This window comes from Girardinichthys multiradiatus, chromosome 5 (assembly GCF_021462225.1).
Source record: "Girardinichthys multiradiatus isolate DD_20200921_A chromosome 5, DD_fGirMul_XY1, whole genome shotgun sequence".
Classification (NCBI taxonomy): domain Eukaryota; kingdom Metazoa; phylum Chordata; class Actinopteri; order Cyprinodontiformes; family Goodeidae; genus Girardinichthys; species Girardinichthys multiradiatus.
In genome coordinates, this window is record NC_061798.1 from 45,324,730 (window position 1) to 45,346,831 (window position 22,102).

Here is a 22,102-nt window from a genome sequence, read left to right on the forward strand (position 1 = left end):
TTTCATGAGTAGAAGAAATTAGAAGTCACAAAATTTGTTAATAGATTCCAACTATATTTAATATATTCTTAGTATAAATGTAGCTGTTCTTATAGAGCCTTACTAGTTTCTTAAGTAAAGTAGGTGGCCCTTGGTAACACCGGAGGAGCTGCAGAGATCCACAGCTCAAGTGAGAGCTATTGTTCAGTTTGCAAATCTGGCCTTTATAGAAGAGTAGCGAAGACAAAGTCAGAAGTAGAAGAATGTATTAGAGACTCCAAAGGATTTAAGACTGGGGGCGAAAGTTTACCTTCCAGAAGTAGAACAATACATTAAGCCAGAGCTTCAATGGAATGATTTACATAAAATCATAGTTACGTGTGACCGAATAAGAGTCGTGACCTAAGTCCTTCACAATTATGAACATCCAATATGAATCAGCTTGAGCCATTTTGCATATAGGCCTGGAGCTCTAGTTGCAGTGATGGTACATGCCACACCTTTAAGATTTGAATTTGTAAAAGAAGTTTCCTTCCACTTTACATTGATGCACTACTTTGGGTTTGTCTGTCAGAAAAACTAAATCCTGAAAAATACATTGACGTTTGTGGTGTGGTTGTAAGATGGCAAAATATGGAAAAGACTGATATATGAATACTTTTTAAAATGCTTTTTTAATGTCTATACAAATGAGAAAAGGAATCGATAAAAATTGCAGTAGTATGTATTCTTAAAAATAATTTGTTACTTTCCAGGATTTCCCTTCTTACATAAATTAATAGTACAGGGCTGCTCATTAAGTTCTATTAAATTATTGTTATTCCGATGAATGTTAAAATGATTCTATTTTTAATAAGGCTTCTGTTGACAGTATAAAATCTATATACCAACTAAACTGCATGGTGTTAATGGCATTTAATAGTCACTCATTATGCCGCTGCCATACATGACCTTCATCTCAGAATTTCTTTAAATATTGATTCATTTGAGACGTGCTTTGATGTCCCCATTTTTTCATATTTTGAAGAGTTTATGCCTTTAGCAGTAAAGTGCTCTCTCTCTCAGTACCTATGTTAAATGGGTGCCATCAATCTTTTCGCACTGCACTCATGGGAAAGGGAGGTTACTAAGTTTCTCCCACATGCAGTGTTTTTTTCCCTTTTGCCGTTATTGTCCCAGTAGCTCACTGTCTCAGCAACTCCCTGTAGAGTTCGCTCATTGATCCCCACACATCATTAGCCAGCTTATTCTAAAGCCACTTCACCAGCAACGCTCACTCATGGATCTCACTTACAAACCAGGCAAACAAAGGAAAAAACTGATTGTGGATTAAGTATTGTGCTTATATGTATGTATTATATATATTTCAAATATGTTACCGTGTTATACATGTGATTTTAACTGTATACTTCGTGTTAATAGTAATCTCCAGTCGATTTAAACAAAAGATGTTTCAGGCAGATTTCGGTCGACTGTCTTCAGTATTGGTTTACAACTGGGGCGCAGCGTATTGTGTCCATGTAGTTTCCAGGCATTTGCATCAGAATGACAGCTATTGATCTGTCCTAACTGGATTAAACACGATTAGAGACCCATCAAGAACACATGTATTGAGTGTAGCTGTTCTGTGCATTTTTTCTAGAGATGTACCAATCATAGATTTGTGGCCATCTTCCAACCCTTTTGTTTGACCGGCTTGAGCTAAATATAGCGCATTCTGATTTCTCTTTTAAGAAAGATATGTTTAAAAATAAATGTTTTTCCTAGCCTTTATGCTGTGATCAGCTGTTAATTACTGTATTTATCTTACAAGCAGAGATGTCATATTGTGTGTCGGATAACAGTCGTAAATAGAAACTTATGTCCATGTCTGGTTAAAAACTCTACATGCTGTGTCTGTTTTCCTTTTTTCAAGGATGAACAGAAATTTCTTAGCATATCTTCCATCGCTCTTTCTTTACCTGTGCAAAGCTTGCTTATAATAGAGCACTGTTGGATGAGTTTGCAAAAGTGCTAGCAGTAGAAATAAAATATGTCTACAAAATAAAAGGGTCTCGTTGAAAACATCTGACGGACTGTATTTGGCCCACGGGTCTGTTTTTGTACCCCAAGGATTGGGAATGAAAGGACCAAAATGGCTAAGGAGCGAAATAAGCAGCACACAGTGAAGAGACATCATAGCTTCATTTTATTTAGCTTCCTATACTTTTCAAGCCTCCTTTGACTTGGTTTGCTTTAACCTTTGAGTCCTCATCTGTCACTAACAACTTTCACTGCTAAAAATGTTGTAAGAGCAACCTCGATATGGTGCATTTACTGATCAGGAGAAAGGTCCGATTTTCGACTTTTTGACTGGCCAGACATCTGTCAGGGAAGGTCAAGCCAAAAATCTGCGGATTCTGTTCACAGGCTGATTTCTTGGTTCTAGTTATTTCTCAGTTATTGGATACCAGTTTGTTTGCTTTGTGTAGAAAGACTAAATTCTGGTCCTTATTCCTATTCTTTATTTACCTTTACAGGAACCCTTCACCACGTTCTTCCTTAACTTTCAAGGAGGGAAGTTTGACCATGCTGACCGCACCTTCTCCTCACTGTCCAGGGCCTGGAGAAACTCCCAGAGAGACACATCTGATGTTAAGGTACTCTCCACAGTTAATCCTGCATACACTGGATTTATATAAGAATCCATAAAACAGATAAAGTTCTGAGAACTGCAAAAAAATAAATCCCTGTTACCTCCCTAACAAGGCAGAAAAAATGTTTCTAAAGAGAAATGTTCCGCCATTCCTAATCAATGTCCCCACGCTATGAAAGCTTCCTGGTCTTCTGATCAAAGCGATAGACTGATCCTCATCTGTTTCAGCTGCCTGTCTTAGATTCAGCCAGCTATAACATGGACTTGAATTCCTGCCCATTGGGCCCCCAAAACTGTGCTGATCTTCTGGATCTGCCCTGCTACAGCTCAGGTCATTCCCATACTGAGGGCCTTGGAGCCCCCGGTGCACACTTTAACTGCTCTCCTAAAACATTTACAACTACAGTTAGACATTCACTGTCAGAGCCGGGTTTGCTTGCTCTCCTGGCACTGGGTCACTGGATGGGGGAACAGCAGTGGTGTTGGGGGCTTTGACGCTTGATTGCGTTCACCGCCCCCCTCTTGCGTTCCTCAGATAAAAACATATGGATTGTGTTACTGTGTAGCTGGCCAATGCTTGATTGCGAAAGCCCAACAACAGCCCTCGTTTGCTCTCTCAGTCTAGACCTGTCAATGTGGATCAAACTGTGAGAGCTCAACTTCAGATCAAAACAAAGAAAATCTGGTCCGCATCAGTTTGTTTCCTCCCTCAGTGAGAATTTTTAGTAGCTTTGAATGAAGGTCCGTCGACTTTATCCACCTGGATGGGCACATTCTTGTTCTAAGCAATAGAGGAATTAGGGATGAGATGTATCAATTAGGTATGCTAAGTACACCATTTAGCTTTTGCGTTTGGGCCATTGATAGCAAACTTCTGTCCCTGCTAGAGGGCAAAAGGCCCTTCTGTTTTCTTATGCCACTGGAAAAGACTAGGTGATAATGGGTTACAACACGCAGATTTAATGTGTCTCTAGCCTGGGTGACGCTTGACTGACCTCTCATCCCCAATCCCCTGACCCCTAGACTTGCCCCAGAGGCATCAGAGGGGGAAGCACAGAAGAAGCGGAGTTAGAGGTAGCAACAGTGGAAGTGTAGCAGGAGAGCCTAGGGGCTAAAGCCCCTTCCAGTGACCCGTGACAGGACAGGATTGGGGATCAGAGGGGCTGGCCTCTGACCAAGCTGGGGCAAAGGGGCCTCCACACATAATAGTCCATGCTAGGCAGGCTTGAATATTGGCGAGTGAAGCCTACGATGTGTGTGTGTGTGTGTGTGTGTGCCTGATTTGAGCGACCTCCAGCTCAAATTTACAGCAAGCAGCAATGAGTGAACCTGGGTGAGCTGTAGGCCTCGTTAAGGCGTTGACCTTTGGTTTAAGGTCAAGTTTTGTGAAGTGAAAGGATTTCAGAAGTGAGGAAGTGCCGTGTTGTCGTAAACCTGTGAGTTTGTTTGCTCATTTGACTGTTGAGGTGGAAACAGGACCGTTTTCTTTGTAACAATGAGAGATGGAGATGTGTCTCAGTGGTTTGTTTTGAAGAGCAAGTAGCCACGGTCCATCTTCCTAAAGTAAAGGTGAAAGCACAGCTCGTATGCAGTCTGGAAAAGTGTGGTGAGGTATGGAGAAGGGAAAAATATGATATGAAATTTTGACAGAAAAATGCATAGAAACCCAAAAAGTGCTTGTTTATTAGCCCGCAGGTTGTCTAGAGAGGAATTATGAGATGTTGGTGACCCAATGATTGACACTGTCTGTGTACGACTCCATCGGAAGAACAAATAAAGACAAAAACCTAAACATGTTTTACCCAAATAACATCCTGCCTTTCACCAAAGCTCAATATGAAATAAATACTTTAGTTTTTTATAAAGTGCATGTGAAGATGGTGGTGGAGGGGGTAACGTTTAGATTAATGTCAACTTTGTACATTTTGCGCTCCACTTTACTTGCAGGCATCCAAGAACTGAACCGCTCTGTGTACTGATTGTCTTTCATAATAGACATGCAAACAGAAATAACACAACTGAAGGCTAGAGGGCAGCTCTGATTTATCTACATGTTGTGAAACTCTGACATGATCCTCATGTTTATTCTCACTGTGGCAAGTTCTGCTTTGTTAGGAATGACAAATGGCTAAACATATAAGGTTGCGTCCCCAATCAGAGATGTCTTTTTTTCTTTGTGATCCTGAAGTTTGAAAATGTGCTGTTATATTGTTTGTGACAGCATAATAAAGCGATCATAGTTAGAAAATTTGGTTTGCTTTTTTCTGTCTGTTATGGAAAAACAAGAAATTAGAAGTAGGCTTTTTTTCAGCTGGTTTAAACTTAGTGGCGGAAAAAAAAAAAACATAACTGGGCCCTGAGTTTTTCTAGTTTGGGAAAGAAAACAGATTAGTGTTGATCATACAAACCAGCTTTAGATGAATGCAGAATATTTTTGCTTTTACTCAGAATCAACTTCTGCATCTTTTCAGGTTTAAAAGCTAAAAATATCATCTTTATCTTCATCTAACATTATCATCTTACCTTCAACTTAATCAATGCCGTCTTTATGCAAGTCACAAATTAATCTCAAGTCTTTCCTTTCCAGTTACAAGTCATGCGAGTCCTGAGTCAATCCTGAGTCATAAACCCTAAATTCATAGGGTTAGATGGTTAGATGAAGCTTATTTAACTAATTTATTCAATTCAGGTAATTGGTGGATTATGCAATCTTTTATAGGGCTTTTTTAATTGCAGAAAACTATTAAAATTATAATTAAGTTAGATTTTACTGTAAAATACTTCATGAGTAAAGCGTTAAGATTTGCTGCTTTTTGATTTATTTATGATTTTTATAAGTTTTCAACTTTACAATAAATGAATAGACTGATTCAGAATAAAAAAAATAAACATACATTTTATTCCTATACAAAATAAAACAGATATCCGTGTTAACCAACCACAACGGTACAAGTCAGCTTTTACAATAATAAATGAGTAATACCAGATCCTTATACTAGTGAATTTATACAAATTATTCTCAAGATTATTCATTCCCCTTCTGGTTTAAAATAGTCTTTTAATTTTACCATCAACTAATATTGACATTTTGGATTTTTTTTGGAGTCCCTAACTGGAGCAGATAGAGAATTTCTGGAGGAAGCCAAAGATTAGGGTGATGGTAACAAAGCACTTGGATCTCATTACCAAGAATGACCATGAAACCAGTGGGAACATGAAAGAAGCTAATCAATAACTATAAGAAGGGATTGATTACTGTAATGCCAATAAATTATTTTTTTCCATTCATTATTAAGCAGGGTATAAATAGTTTAATTATTTGTGAATAAAGGCAGTTAAAAACCTCCTTTACGTTGTTTTCTTATCTTTCGAGAGACGTCTGTTTCATTTCCTATCAGAAAACAAACGTCCTTGTTGAATGAGAACTATTTTATCTGAACCTGCCAGGGGAATGAGTAAGTTTTGGCTCAACTGTGTATACACAACACTAAGTTTATTTCCAGTGAAGTTTATTTTATAAGACTTAATTATGTCGTTTGGGTCAGACTGAAAGTAAAGAGCCTGGACCCATACATATAATCAGAGGAAATCATTTTATTTTAATGGTGGGGGTACTGGTAATGTGATGGTACAACTTACTTTTGTAACATTAGCAGAATGCAGTGTGACCATCTGACTTTAAAAGCTGATTCTTCTCCTGTTTTGAGTTTAAATCGGAGTGAGAACCAGCAGCCCTACATTAGTCACCATATTTGCTTTGTCTTGTACTTTTGGTATGTTTAAATGTTGTAAGAAGTTAGACTTTATAGCCTTTACTGGTTTTTAATTTTTTGACCAAGCAAATCAAATGACCCATCATTTTCTCTGACTAGCATTCAGTCACACCACTGTATTTCTTTCTTTTGCATCCTGAATGGATGTTGTGTTACATCTGGTCTTTAAAGGAAGCTAGTATAAACATAACATTCCTTCTGTTTGCTGGAAGTCAGATATCAAGTATTTTAAGTAAAACATCTTGAGTCCAACTCAAGTCACAAACCGCTCGACTTGGATTTTCACACCAGCGATCGGCTGGCATGGTGACTTCATCAAATCAAGACTAAAAGCGATACCTTTCTAAATTGAGTCTGACTTGACTCAACTCTACATCTCTGTTTATGTGATAAGTGTTGCAGATTTTCATACCTTTTTAATATCTTATCTTCTTTTATTTTACATATATAAATATATTATTCCAATTGTAATTTGTTTTAGTGTTGTGAAGCACTTTGTGATCTGTGTCTTGAGAGGTGCTATATAAATAACATTTTACTTACTTACTTACTTATTTATTTTATTAGATTTTTGATAAAATACTTCTCTTCTGTGTTTTTTTATCTCAGGAGCTGATCCCAGAGTTCTTCTATCTGCCTGAGATGTTTGTCAACGCCAACAACTACAACCTGGGAGTGATGGAGGACGGCGTTGTTGTCTCTGATGTGGATCTTCCACCTTGGGCCAAAAGCCCGGAGGACTTTGTTCGGACTAATCGGCAGGTGAGTCTCATCAGAAGCACAACAAATAAAGCAAGAGCGCTAAAGGTGCGCAGTCTAAATTTTATAAATATGATCTTGTAATTTTGGTATAGTAATTTCTTAAGTCTTCTTTGGCTTGCATAGAGGAGCCTCCATACCTTTTTGCATCCCTAGTAAAGATTTGTAAAACGTTTTAAATTCACCGTTTAATGCTGGAGCATAATCTTACATTGACAAATGAATATAATCATAACTTAAGTTTTTCATTTTTTGGTGAGGAACAAGGAATCCCAAGTTAAAAAAATAATTATCTTTTAGAAATACACCAGAGCCACACTACAGTATAGGTGGTCCTAATAATATACAATACATGTAACAGGTATATGTTTTTTACTTATACTTTCCTTTTTTAGGTTAATCATTTATTTGGTAATGCGTAACCTCCTGGGGTATAAATTTATTAATATTTAGTCATTGGCCCCCTCCCTGGCTAAGCACCCAGAGTTAGCATGCCACCAGCCATAGTGGACTTTAAGGGTTCTGCAAAGCTTTCTGTTTAGGAACTACAGCAAAGTTGGCCAGCTTGGGGTCACACATTCTTCATTGCTGTCAGATGCTATCTGCATAAAAACAGGTTGTTTGAAAGGGAAAAAAATCTTTTTTGTCCTACCATCACAAACATAAATGTGGGTAATTTGCTAAATGCTACTGTGACAATAACTGCAATCGTGTGCTTTAGACGGATGAGACAAAAGGTGCATTTACACTGCTGGTCCGGTCCAGGGATCAGTAAAAATTAGAAAGTTCACACCTACAGTTGGTGTGGTTTGCTTTCACACAGATTTTTAGACTAGACCAAACAGCATCATGCAGCTGCAAAGCATTGTTTCAGGGGCAGTAGTGCGCTTATTGAGAAGAACAAAAGCCCAAAGAAGAAAGTCACAATCATCTGTGTTTCTGTTGCTACTTTGATGTTCAAATATAGTTGTGCACCTGCACCTCTTCACTAATCCACGTAGCCCCACAAGACATTTTCAAACTCTTTCGTCTTTGGATCTGTGCTCTTCGTTTTTTTCTTCTTCTACTCAAATGAGCTCCTCTCATATCACATCGGGTCCGGGATGGGTTCACTCCGGCATGATCCACTTCAGAAACCAGACTCTGGCATGGTACAGAGCGTTCCAAAGGTTTGCTGTAAGAGCACCAAAAGATTGAGCTTTGGGGCGACAAATATTCCAGGAGTGTGAAAGAAATCTGTGGGAAAGAGCGTCATATTTTTAGTACAATGGGAAATATGTAATGACTCCAAAACATGTGATTATGGTCCAGAACAAATGCCCAAATGAACATAGAAATGGTTCAGCAGAGACAAATTCAACCTTCTTCCATAGCCTCCTCAGTGCAGTGAGCTGAAGACAAGAGAACATAAGAGAGGACCAAGGTTTCTGGGTGACCTAAGGAGATTCTGCCGAGATATCTCTCTGTTTGTTCAAACCTTGTGCAATTCTCTAGGAGAGGACAGAGTTCTGTCCCATTTGTTAAAAGAAGGTTGTACAAAGAACTGATAGCAGAGGTGTTGTTTGTTGCAAAGGTGACTTTGGGAGATTTTTGAACAAATTTGCTCAGATTAAAGGTTGTTTTTTTTAGTGAACGCTGCAGAGAAAGGTGAATTTAATTCAAGGCTTTTTAATAAATCTTTACCAAGAGGACCAATAAATGTGAGCCACACTGTGCCCACATCTCTGATGTCCCATGACCTAGTATGACTGGCATTTGTTTCCTACAACATTGCAGAAAATACTAATTAAAAAGGACAGTGTTGATTTCTGATTGAGCCATTTCTTCCTGTTTCCTGAGCATCTTATTTGCTTATTATGCTCTGACTATCAAAGTTTTGTGGCCAGAAAGAATCTACTAGACCTCAGCTAATGATCGTACCGTTTTGTTGCGGTTTTCACTGGTTGTGTGCTGCTGCGTGTGATTACTGCGGTCTGATCGGACTAAATCAGTGTGTATATTTGTGTCGGTTATAGTCAGACTTTATTTGAGATGTTGTCTCTCCTTCTGTACAGAACGCTCAGCCCAGACGAGGGATCTTTGCTAAGCAAACGGGTTTGTTTTGCTCATGAATCCTTTAATAATTAGCACTTTCTGCTGTTATATTGGTTGATGTTGGTTATCACTTTTAGGTTGAGTCATTTTTATTATTTCTTTTAAGACGTTGACTTTGCCAAATTTGACTTGCTCTTAGCCTGCAGGCTGGCCCATCTTTTTTTGGTAAAGTAATAAATTTAATTGCAAAACTTAAATTTTAACTCAAATTCAGTCTTGGTGTTTCAAATTTACGGCAATATATTTTCTTATGTTTTTGAGACTCAGCATTTGCAGCTTTGGGTGTGATATGAGCTCACAGTAGTAATGGGTGCTGATGAGGCTGGGTGTGCTCTGTGACCTTTGTAGTCTGATGGGGGGGTCTGTTAACCAGCCCACTGATATGACCATGCCTTTGTCATTAATCACACACTGTTTTTGGCTGTCAGTCTGCTCTGGGCCATGGGAAGCTTGTTGTGGTGGAAGCATGCTGGTTTATAGGCTGAAAACCTGTGTGATTTTTGCTGAGCAAAAATAGATTTCACACATGTGTGGTCACTGAGTTTGGAGAAGTTGGGCTGTAGTGAATGTAGCATATAAACTATTACTTATTGTGTGAAATCAATTCTTGAACCACTGTAAGATATGTTTACATTTTATGAGGTTTTTTTTTGAGGAAGACTCATTTTTTTTCATGGCCTCTTGGATGTAAGTTAACATTTAAAAATGCAGCCAGGAGCTGCTAGCCTTCAAAAAAACTTCAACATTTCCATAACTTTATTAAATGCATCTTTTGTTCTATACAAACTCAACAAGCAGCCAATTTTTAAGGACATGAACATTTTTGGCACAAGCAAATGTCTTTTTTTTTTTCTTGCTCGTTCTTTGTTTTTATACATTATGAAAATTGCATTCTGATTTTGGACTATACATCGAATTCTTCTCTCGTGTATAATCCTCTTAAAATCATGTTGCTTTGGTTTCTTAATTCCAGCATCCTATGCAATCATAAAATGTTTGCATTTACATGGAGGTTGGTTTCACCATTTTCCAAGTCGGGATAATTGTCCGAAACAGAAACCTGAGTGTGAAAGCATGTTTGAATTCCTTATTCAATTATCGAACTCTTTTATGTTAAATACTTTACCTTTGATTTGTCAATTTACAAAGTTTTTATCCAACTCAGGGACAGTTTTGAATTTAGAGGTAATTCCAGAAGCCCCACAGATAAGTGTACATTAATAAAACATCTTTAAAAGACTTGCTATTTTACTGCTTTTTTGGTCTGTAGACCATGTTAGATGAATGGGTGGGGCTTAAGCTGAGCCTGGCTTGGCTGTCACATAATGCATTAAAGTTTCAATTTCTCACCTTTTTAGAACTAAAGGAAGTTTTAAACGATGATTTTAAGGATCTGTATTTTAGCGAAAATCATGTCCAGATTTAACCAGTTGGTGAGATTTTTCAATGAAGCTCCTCGGTCATTCCTGATGGCAAAAAACAATGAAATGACTGTTTTTCTCTGTTGAATCACAAGTAAACTTCAGCATTATGTTGTTTCATGATTTCTGGAGTATTTAAATATTAAGTCACAAATACAAGGTCATTTAGAGGGCTTTAAAGAAACATACAGCTAAAGAAAATTACTCTAAAGATCAGGAACATGTTAAAACAATATTAGGAAAATGTAATCATTACATAAAAAACATTAAAATGCTTTTAAAATTAATGAATAGCTAAAACTAATAAAAAAATAAACCGGGCAAAATAATCTATGGCCTTTATGGGAAAGCTGTGCTAAACATTATTGTTTTCCTGATTTAAAGGAGCCAAATATTTCTGCACATCCCATGTTTTCGTGAAGTATGTTCCAGAGCTAATGAGAGAATAGAAACTAAATGAGAAGGATTCAACAACAGTCAAAGACATAGATCTCTAACGTTGCATTTCTAGGACCAGAAACGGACCCCCCCAACTCATTGATATTATACGAATATTTAATTAGACATGAAATATAAGTGGCCCCAGAGTGAAGTTTGAGGAACTGCACATGAAATCACATGAATCAAGTTTTTTTTTTTACCAAAAAGGTAAGTTGATATAAAGGTTTACTCCTTTTCAATAATCTTTGCCAAAAATGTTACGTTTGATGTTGACTAGTCGACTAATACTGCTCATGCAGATGCATCACAGTTATAGGTCCTGTGGAAAATGAGCTGAGTGAAGAATTGAAACCCAACTAAACTTTATATGTCCGAATTGCTTTAAAATGTTTTGGCAAAATCTAGAAATTTGAGTTTGGAAAAGTATGGCATTTTGAAATTAATCATGTTTGGGAATGCTGCAAACTTATGCTGCTTTTTCAGTCTACAATGCATATTTTGTAGATAATACCATTATGTGCACTGCAGATAAGAAAACATTTGTAGAAACCAGAGTAATAGAATATTTTAATTTATGCACATTTGACCCAAAAAATTGCTTTTCTTCACAGTTTGTCAACTTCAACTGCTTTCATTTGTGCCTGATTCATTTACAGCATAATTTGGAGGGATTCAGGAGGTGTGCACTTAGCTAGAGCTAGCTGCTTGTTTGTTGTATCTCCAAACTTAGATACAGATACAGTATGTAGCAGAAACTCAGGTGTAGGTGATCAGAGCTACAATTAAAAGTTAAAAGAAACCCGGTTGAGCCTGTGGGCTTCAGGTTCCCCGGCAGGTAGATCCATGCTATGAGTTTTACGGCCTTTCCATGTACCCCACGTATTGCTTTATATAGTGGTCACACATAACATTTTATCATAACTTATCCAAACACTTAATAGAACACTTACTGTAACATTAATGTTCATTGTGGTAGTTTTACCAACAGTCGTATAACAACACAGATCATACACAAACCATGCTGGGAGCGAGTGTTGGCAGGGCTGTGTGGGTGGACAGGTCTCTGGTCATGACAGATAGCCGACATTAGAGGGTGTCAGCTGGCAACTGTGGTACCGTTGTGGGTGAGATGAGCATGGTGGAGGGAAACAGAGGAAGAGTGAAGGAGTTAATGGGCTGTTTGGCGCTCTTTAGCAATTCTGCTGCTAATGGCTTCGCAACACAAGGATAGACAGAAGGAGAGAAGGCACGAACACACTCCGCTGTACGCCTGCTTACAAACACACACATGCCGGCTGTCTCCACTCTGGTTATGAGCCCTAAATGATTAACAGCTAATTAGGGCTCAATCTGGAGAGGCCATTAAAAGCCTCTCTCAGTAAAGGATTGCGCTGCTGTGCAAAACGGCAGCTTGTTTTTGTTATTGTGAGGAGAGTTGCATGTTGGGTAATAGAGAAAATATAGGAGAAGAAATAAACGTTACATCAAACTGTAGCCTGTGATGTGGTGCTCTGCTGATCGAAGTGTCATAGTTCATCGCTGATATTTCGCAGCAAGTGTGTTGCATGGCAACAGAAGGGCTCCACTTCACCACCTTAAGTATGCATTTTAGACAAATTTCACTGCAGATGAAGCACCTCAGCATGTTAAGATAAGCATGCACCACCACTAGATTGAAGTGACTACATTATACTTAAATGTTTCTTGTAAAAGGCACAATCCCTTTTTTCAGGCCCATCACACACACTTAGACACACACACATCAATGAAGAGACACTGGGGTCTTGAGGCAGCATGCCACAGAGATCAGGAGCTGCTTGTTGTCTTTACCAGGAGGTCAGAAGAGAGGTTAAGAACTTGATCCCTCCTCCGCCAGATAACCACAATTTTCTGTGCACTGTCAGCTCCTTAAACATTCCTCTATAAATTACCACATCTCACCTCTCAGTCCTGCTCACTATTAATGCATTAATGGTGATGACTGGGAAATATGTGATTTGTTTTTTTTCCACAAATCAATGTCTGTGTACAGCATCATGTGGTTTCTGTGAAAGCCAATATGGAGACTAAACCACATTCTTTTGTTTAACTTTGCTACTCTTCTAATGTCTCATTTGACAGATGATTGATATATTGGAAGAGTGAGTCCAGTTTATAAAAATACAATCTAAATTGTGGTTTGTGTACATCCTATAAGAGCAACATTTATCGTATAACTTTGATATAAAATAAATTGGTCGATTGAATCCAATATTTTTCTATACGCTGAATGCAGCTTCTTTAATCGCTACTAGGTTTCAAGGACAACAACCGTCTTCATTTCTTGCTGCTACTGCAGAAAGAAGCCTTATCAGTGAGGTGTTTAAAAATCGTCAGAGGAAGCTATTAGCAGCGGTCACAGTCTCACCAACTTATTTGTGTCACATTTGGTTCTTCTCAGTCATCTCCACTTTTTTAATCCTGTTGGCAGAGGTGGGCAGCACATTACTGACTGTTCTCTAACTAAAATGTTAAAGCAGTTACCTGTGACCTGCAACTCATGATCTGAAGCATAACTGAGAGACTTATTTTATTAAACAAGTAAATTCAGGTTATTGACTGGTCTGAAGCAGGTGGCTGACCCCAGTTCTGCTCTACGTCTGGTCCATTTGTGATTCTTTCTAAAGATTGTAAACCGTTTGCTAATTTGGCTAAATGCATTCTGGTTATAGGAATCACTGAATAAGTATGTAGAAGAGGCTGGTGTGTTACTGGCTTTTTTTAAGTCTATATGTAAACCTTCAAATCCAAGGTTGTGTCCTATTGGACCTTATTACTGGAATGGATAATGGAAACTATTAATAGAATACGCCACAGTCTGTGTTACGTACTTTAAGATTTATAATATCAAAATGTAGTAAGACATCTACTATTTAGGCTTGTGTCTTTAAAAATAATGTTGATTTAAATGTACTTAGAATGTGAATCAGTGGTTCCCACAAAAAGCCGTCCAAGTTTAGGTTCAATTAACAATTGCTCAAACTGCATTGACAGTTCAGATCCAATGCTACCGATAATGCTACAACATGGTAACGACATTGTGTCTATTATATTTGGAACAATGGGAACAATATTGAAAAATGAATGAAAAGTATTTTGGGAAAATGCGTTTTCCTGACAGGTGGCCTCACCAGAACACAAGTATTCATTTGGTACCATTACGGTACTGTATGGAATCAGTTCGAAATCCCATCACGGTTCACTTTCAAGGTTTTTTGTTTTCGTTTATTTATTTACAAAGGAGCGGGCTCCAAGCCTTGTGGTGCTTATTACAGAACTAGCTGTTTGTGCATCAGAACCCTGCATAAGTCAGTATTCTTTTTTTATTTCTAAAAGTTAGATTTTAAAGCTGCATATCTGAAAGGGACCTGCTAAAAGTGGATGCTAGCACCCATCTTTTCAGCTCTGCCCACAAATTTTCTTTAGCTCTGAAATCGTGTGATGACCAGCCCAAAACTTTGACTTTGTTGTCTTTAAACCACTTTTTAACAAGTTTGGTGCCTCGCTTAGTAATACTGTCCACTTGGAAGGCTCATATGTGTGTAAGCTTTAACTGCTGAGGCGATTTTTGAGAAGTCACAATCTCATCATCTGAACATAAGTCAGCAAATAAAAAATGATCTCACTCATTGTTCTGGCATTTAGCAAATATAAATAATTTTGGTAATCCTAACTGAGTAAAAACATGAACGTTGAGTCTGAGTTAATGTTTATGAGAAAAAAAGGTCATGTGTCTTTATTGAGTATGTAAATATCTGGTCGTATTTCCGAACATACACAGCATTTGGTAATGTTATATTACTCACCTTATGCGAAAATGATAGCAGTTATTATTGAGTTATGGTGGGCGCCTGTTGTTTCCCTCCTTTGCCATTTCCTGCTGTAGCAGTTTGGGTCGCCTGGTAGCGGGTAGATGTTTCATACCAACCATGCATCAATTTGTACCCACTAGAACGGAGATGTTCAAACTTTTTCTTAAGCAGGCCAAAATTTTCTTTTATTTGAATGTTAAGTTATTTTATATTTCTTATTTCATAAGAGCATGTTGGTCCAAATGGGGATCAGAAGCAAAAAAAATAGAAATTATCCATAAGGTTTTCAGATAATATTCAACTAGATGAAATTAGATGCTAACTTTAAGCATTTTCATGACTATTTCTCTAAAAAATTTATGTAAGTACTGAACTGTACTAATAAGAAAAACAAACCACCACATCATGGTTTAATTACATGGCTACAGAATGCTGTGTTAAAAGGTATGAAATGGAAGTAGGAGGAGACAAAATGGCAATCCACTGATGCAAAATGGGGTACAAATCAACCAAGGGGCAAATTTACCCATAGTTATGGTCTCCTCAGACGACAAAACAGTCAAACCCTAAAAAAAAAACGAATACTAGTCAGGAATTTTCTTTCCAGCAGATGTTCCCTGACTTAATCCACTTTAAGATTCCAAGTCATCTTGGATTTTTCGGGTCCACATTTATGTCAGCAACAGGATAATAAAATAGCACTGGTATAGTTGATGCTTTGTGATGAAAGCAAAGCTGTAGTTCCTCACTGTCTAGTTGTTGGTAGAAAGCTACACAATCCTATGCTGGAAGCATAGGATCCATTAAGGTTTGACTGGTAAATATAGCATTATACGTGAACGGTAATTATAAACTAAAATCTCCTGTAACAAAAAGTCAACAGACCTTTACATTTCTACCAGATTTGACTGATTATCGACAACCACTATACTAGTGTTAATTATTTTAAAAGCTTTATGATCGCATATATGATATCAATTGTCAGCCAGCACAGTTCATTTTTAGGAAATTTATATTTTAAATAGCTAAATCTATTTTTACTGCATACATGATTTGACTGTACTTTAATTTTTTCTCCCAAAATGGAAATAATTCATACTTAATCTTTTATATTGTTAGAAAATACAGCTCACTGTTGTTGTAAGCAATAGTACCAGTCTGTTTAATGGAGTCTCACATTTGGCCTTACAGCTGTCATGGTGTTTGTGACGTTGCATTTACATGGCTGCTAACAGACACGAGTCAAATCACCTTTACCCTCAAGCTCCTGCTTGAAGGTCCTTCCCTGAGGTTTGTCAACTTTATGCACTCAAAATAAAATATAAGTTGTCTATTGCTCTACCAGGATAAATCATTATGAGCAGATATCATATTGTTACATTTAAGAGCATAGAATAAGAATAGTCATAGTAACCAGTACTAAAATTTAAAAACACCATGCAGGTTTTTCCAATAATTTTATTTGAGAAAATGTAGAAAATGGAGTCAGTGAGACTCGGAGGACAAAAATTCACTGTTCGCCACCCATGATGGCTCTTCAGTTGAGGAGACCAGCTTCACCCAGTCACCGACTGGGACTGTTTATATTCATCTGTCATCTCAACAACATTCTCTGAGCTGCTGGGACCTCCAGAAGATGGTTCCCACAAGGCTATGCGTCTTATTCTCACAGTAACCCTCACAGAAGCTCGTGTGAGCTGAGGTAAACCACTGCTGGTACTTGTGCACTTATGAATGAATGACTGACTGACTGTCTGAAAATTTTAATGTTGTCAAGCCTAATGCAGCTTCTTTTACCAAAATATGGTTAACCATGTTAGGCTAGCACTAATGTATTCCCCTGGTGTCTCTGCTGAAAGCTTTGTTGTAGGATGGGAACTACCATGTGGGGCATGGAAGGGGGTGGTTATCTGGCTAATGTCAGACAGCGCTCACTGTAGGGGTATTGTCATGCATAAGGCCAGACATGTTTACTGTGTGCTCAGTGTTTTACGAGCTGTCCCCCCCCCCCCCCCCTTTTCTTTTCCTCCCCTCATCTCTTTAACCCTCCCTGTTCAGTGATGTAATGGTGGAGGCTAATGAGAGCCTGAGAAATGGGATGATCTACTGTTGCTGAAATACTCTGAGACTAATGTTGTCCTTTTTCCTGCACTCCCCCATGCTCTCATCTCATTTCAGCCAAAGTCAACTAAAATGCTTTTTGCAGCATTACTCTGTTTTCACACTCCTTCTGCCCAACAGTTTGTCTTTCTGGCTCAGACTGTTGAACTGTTGCATTTGAGTTCTTTTAAATGTGCTCATTGGTACCTTTTTGTTGATGTTTATTAATTTCAAGTTAACTGAAGAAAAAGGTTGCCAGTATAAGCCTAAATAATATTTGAGGTCAACCTATTCCCCAACAAGCCCACCACATAACAAGTCAACTAGTCAAACTATTCACATACCAACCAGCCAACCACCTCACCATCCAATCCAGTCTTGTGATAAGAGTGCAACCAACCATTCAACTTACTAACCAACTGACCAATGAACTTTGTGATAAAGGTATGACCGACCAATCAACAAATTAACCTACCATGGAACTTTGTCACAGACAAAGACAAACCAAACAACTATCCAAACAGCTCACCAACCAACTCTGTGATATAGTTTGATGCTAGGATACAACATAACAGAACAATATTGGTATAAGTGCATGAAATCACATCAGCAAGTATCAACTGTATATAACGTAGCTTATTAACAACATTCTCCTTGAAAGATAATTACATTTAATCTGATCGGTTGAGTCATTCATCCTAATCATCTCAGCCCTCAGGTATTGAGTCAACTAGCCAACTCTATAATCAGTTGAGACAATTACGCTTCTCTCAACAGCTATCCAAATATTCCTTCATTCAGAGCTGAAGCCTTGGCCACTGCTCCTGTGTTTAATCAGCTCACACTGTTTGCTTACTCAATTGATGCTATCATCTTATCATAGTAGTGATGTATTGGATACCTTAATTAGCCTTTCAACATGTAGGAGGATAGATGGGTTTCCTCTCTGCTGGTGCTAGTTAGCAGTTACTGAGATCATAGTGAACATGACTGAAACTGCAATTTTCCAAAAACTGTTTTAGTATGAAGCAGTGCTTGAAATGTTCTACTTCTCAAACATTGAACTTTTTATTGTTAATGTTTTTCATGCATCAAACACTTAATTCTTTGCAAAAAGTAAACACTGTGTAAGAGATAACCACACCTCTTATTTGAGTTGATAATTTTCTCCTCAATCAGTACTTGTTAGTTCTTTGTCCTTTAAATTGGACAAAATCCACCATAGCATGTTTGTTTTAGGGAGATAATCTCCCAGTCGTCTCTCATTCTGCTTCTCCTCCCTCCACAAAATGATATTGTTGCTCTTCAAGTGGGTTAGAGAGAGAAAGAAAGAGAGGAGGAGAGAATTAGTGTTGGAGTTTAGGTTCTACTTGCCAGGCAGTGCCTCCGCTGAACCTCAGCCAGAGCCCTCACAGTTGTGACCTTTCCAATTAGCTGACATGGAAGAGGGTGAGGCTGAAGCACCACACACATTTAGGTTTTAGTTGGTCTGCGTGAATATGAGAGTAAAGGAAACGGTTTGTTAGCTGCGTGGATATTTAAGTCATCTGCTGCCTCTTTTTTAAATTATCTTCCTTTTGGGGAGCCCTCTCTCCTAGCTCTACACAGTCTTTCTCTGGGCTACTTCAAAATGACAATCAGTTTCTCATCTACAGTAAGCTAAACCAGTCCTTCAATCAGAGAACTCGCCTACCTCATGGAGAAGCAGCTCTTCAGGGCTTAATTGTAGGGAATTAGATTAGTTTTAAGAAGAGCAGAAGGAAAACAGAGATGAGAATAAGTCTAACAGGAAAATAAAAGGCAGAGGTTTAACTTTTAAAGGATGTAAAAAAGACTTCAAACAGAACAATAAGAGTGATAGAGGAGGGGTAGAGAATGGTTTGGCTTTGTTTGAGGGCGCTGATGTCAGATAACTGCAGACATTCAAAACACTCAAACTATTAATGGTAATGAAAAAGCCAAGGGAGAATATCCACAACTGCAAATAAAATGCATCAATATTTATTTACTTAATTCAGATTTTTCCACAACCCATGTTTGAAATCAAGTGGCGGTTTTTGAACTGCTAATTAAATGAAATTCCACAATAATAATACATTGTACTATATTTCTGATGCCTTTTGGGCTGGTCCTTGTCAAGAAATGACAATTGGTTCTCAGTTGATTTTTCATGGATAAATGAAGATTAAGTAAGTGAATAAATACTAATCTTAAACTTCTGATTTATCTATACCATATGTTCTAAATGATTGATTTCTTTAAAACACATTTACAACAACTGTCATCTAATTGACTGCAAGACTGAACGATCTACTTTTATCAAATTATATCGAATGCAACCAAAACCAATCCAATTTATTCCTGTCCTACAGTCAATTTAAAATCCAAACTCAGTCCAAATTACTCTAAATTAGAATATAATACAGTCAGATTTAGTCATTTAATACTAAATGATAAAAGTTATATTGAATGAAGCCATTGCATCAAGTTGTTGACTTTGCAGTAACAAACAGCAGAAGGAATCACTCCCTTTTAACAGAAGGTAACCCCTAATAATAATAGACCCTGTGTGAGCGGCAATATTTTGTGAGAGGACAAGAAGGAGCCAGGGGTACCTACTAAAGGAAAGACTGCAAAGAGCATGCAGAGTTAATGGCATCAATGGCTCCTCCTATAGAACAGAGCATAAAAGAACACAGCTAAACAGAAGCACTGAGCCAGGTGAACCTTCTATGAAAAGAATAACAGAGAACAAAAAGGTAATGGCACCAATAATCACAAACAAAAAAGTAACTGAAAGATCCGCCTTCTGTTCAAAGTTAGAATAATTCAGGAACCATAAAAAAGCTTTAGAAACCACAACATTTTGCTCATTTACATAAGGTCAGTTACACACCCACACCACATGTGACTCGCATTGGGCGACCTCATGCGCCTCATACTTGCATTATTCTTGGCATGCAAATGAGAGGGTTGATTTGTTAAGTGGCATTTTAACGTCCTTACAGACAGCTCTCCATAAGTCCTTAAAAAGGTTTTTTAGGACCAGTGAAGGATGGAGGAAAGCGTTCACTGTCACCTTGTTAAGACTGAAGTGAAATCCAGCTCAATGCAGATCATAAAGCTAATCACAAACCACAGCAAGGTCCAGCAAGCTTCACCATTGGTCCCTGGCCAGCCTGTAGCCTAGAAATACATTACAATGTTTAAATAGAGAATAATTATCATTTAAGAAATCCCATACAAACAAATTCCTTATCTGCAAGTTAAAATGTATTTTAAAAGGAGGCTTTTAATTTAGATATTCTCTTTGCGTCTCAGGACACGTCAATGTCCACCAGCTGGTTAATTTCAGTCACTAGGTGTCTGCTGTGTCATAATTAAATTGGGTTACTATATTTTAGACTTTAAGTCCCTCTGAAGCATAACACATTGACAGACATAAAGTCAAATTGTCATTCACTTTGAGCCTGTTTGGTTTTCATAAAGACTTAAAGTCCACACCGAAGTTATAGATGTCCGTGAAAGGAAAGAATTAAAGTAACCTGAGACTTGAACACAGAGGAGGCTTGTTCATCGCAACACGGTTTCATTGCATTCACAGCACTGTGCAGCAACCAGAAATAGTAGACATAGAGCTGCATATTTAATTGCAAGCTTGATTTAATTGAGGAAAATGATTATGGTGTAGAAACCACAGCTCTGCTTCAGAGATTATTCTGCATTTATATTGTTGTTGGAAGCAAATCACTAACAATAAAAAAAACACCCTCATGTTTTAAATATGTAGTTTGTCAAACCTGTAACAATAGAACTGAGGTTTTCCAGAGACTTCGACCCCCTGTTAGCATTTACATAAAGTCATGCTAAATTATTCATTAATTATCAGTGAATCCCTTGTGGGAGGAGAAGACGCACACATTGGCTGCTAATTGGCACATCAATAATCCGTCCTGGTTCTGCTCTGGATGCCACCTCAGGAATCTGCTATCTGCCCAGCCTTCTGCTCAGATGTTTCCACAGTGTGGCACATGACAAAACGTTTCCACACCTGCCATTTTCTTAATGGGTAACTGGAACATTTCTTTTTTTCTGGACCTCACAATTATTAACTGGGTTATACATCAAATCATTCCAATTACATACATTCAGTCTTCTAGAGATGCCATTTTTCTTTTAATCATGTTTCCGGGTAAGTTGTAGATCCCCACACACTCAGTAAGAGTCTGCAAAAATCATTCCTTTGATTAGTCAGTCATTTTCTACCGCTTATTCCATAGTGGGTCGCAGGGGAGCTGGTGCCTATCTCCAGCAGTCTATGGGTGAAAGGCGGGGTACACCCTGGACAGGTCGCCAGTCCATCGCAGGACAACACACAAACAACCACGCACACACCTAAGGGCAATTTAGAGTTACCAATTAACCTAACAGGCATGTCTTTGGACTGTGGGAGGAAGCTGGAGTACCTGGTGAGAACCCACGTATGCACGGAGAGAACATGCAAACTCCATGCAGAAAGACCCCTGGTCGGGGATCGAACCCAGGACCTTCTTGCTGCAAGGCAACAGTGCTACCAACTGCGCCACGTGCATATATAATTTGAAATCGTGGAAAGCGGATTTCACTTATTCGAAGACGAATAAAATTCTTGACTAAATTTGAGTCTTTATGGTATTTTCTAATTTCTCCAACTTAACAGTACAGAAATACATTTCAGTTAAAAATGAAAATTTTGGCTATTAGCATTGTAACCCAGTTTCATCCATATAAAAAAACATGTTCATTAATGTATTACAAGAAAATATCAAGAAATTATTCAGAAATCTATTAATCCCCTGCAGAAACTGTACGAAGCAGTTTAATTATTCGCCAAATTAAGAGATAAAATACAGAGACAACCATTAGTGTGAGTTAAAAGCTTTTTTTCTGTTTTCTTTATTTCTTTTTTTTTTTTTTTTGTGGTGGTGTTATTACTTTTACTTTAAATAAGCCAGTTCCTGCCAATTCCTCTGGCACTCAGTAGAAATAAGACATATATGTTTGGAGCAT

At 38.0% G+C, this 22,102-nt stretch overlaps 1 protein-coding gene across 8 annotated transcripts in view; it reads left to right on the forward strand.

Annotated features, from left to right (window-relative positions):
* lrba (LPS responsive beige-like anchor protein) overlaps positions 1–22,102 on the forward strand; it is a 255,966-nt gene that overhangs the window by 192,209 nt on the left and 41,655 nt on the right. For all 8 annotated transcript variants that reach the window (XM_047366563.1, XM_047366561.1, XM_047366565.1 and 5 more), the window contains 2 exons: positions 2,499–2,618; positions 6,997–7,149. In XM_047366563.1, the coding sequence (XP_047222519.1) occupies positions 2,499–2,618; positions 6,997–7,149 (273 nt within the window). The remainder of the gene's footprint in view (positions 1–2,498; positions 2,619–6,996; positions 7,150–22,102) is intronic.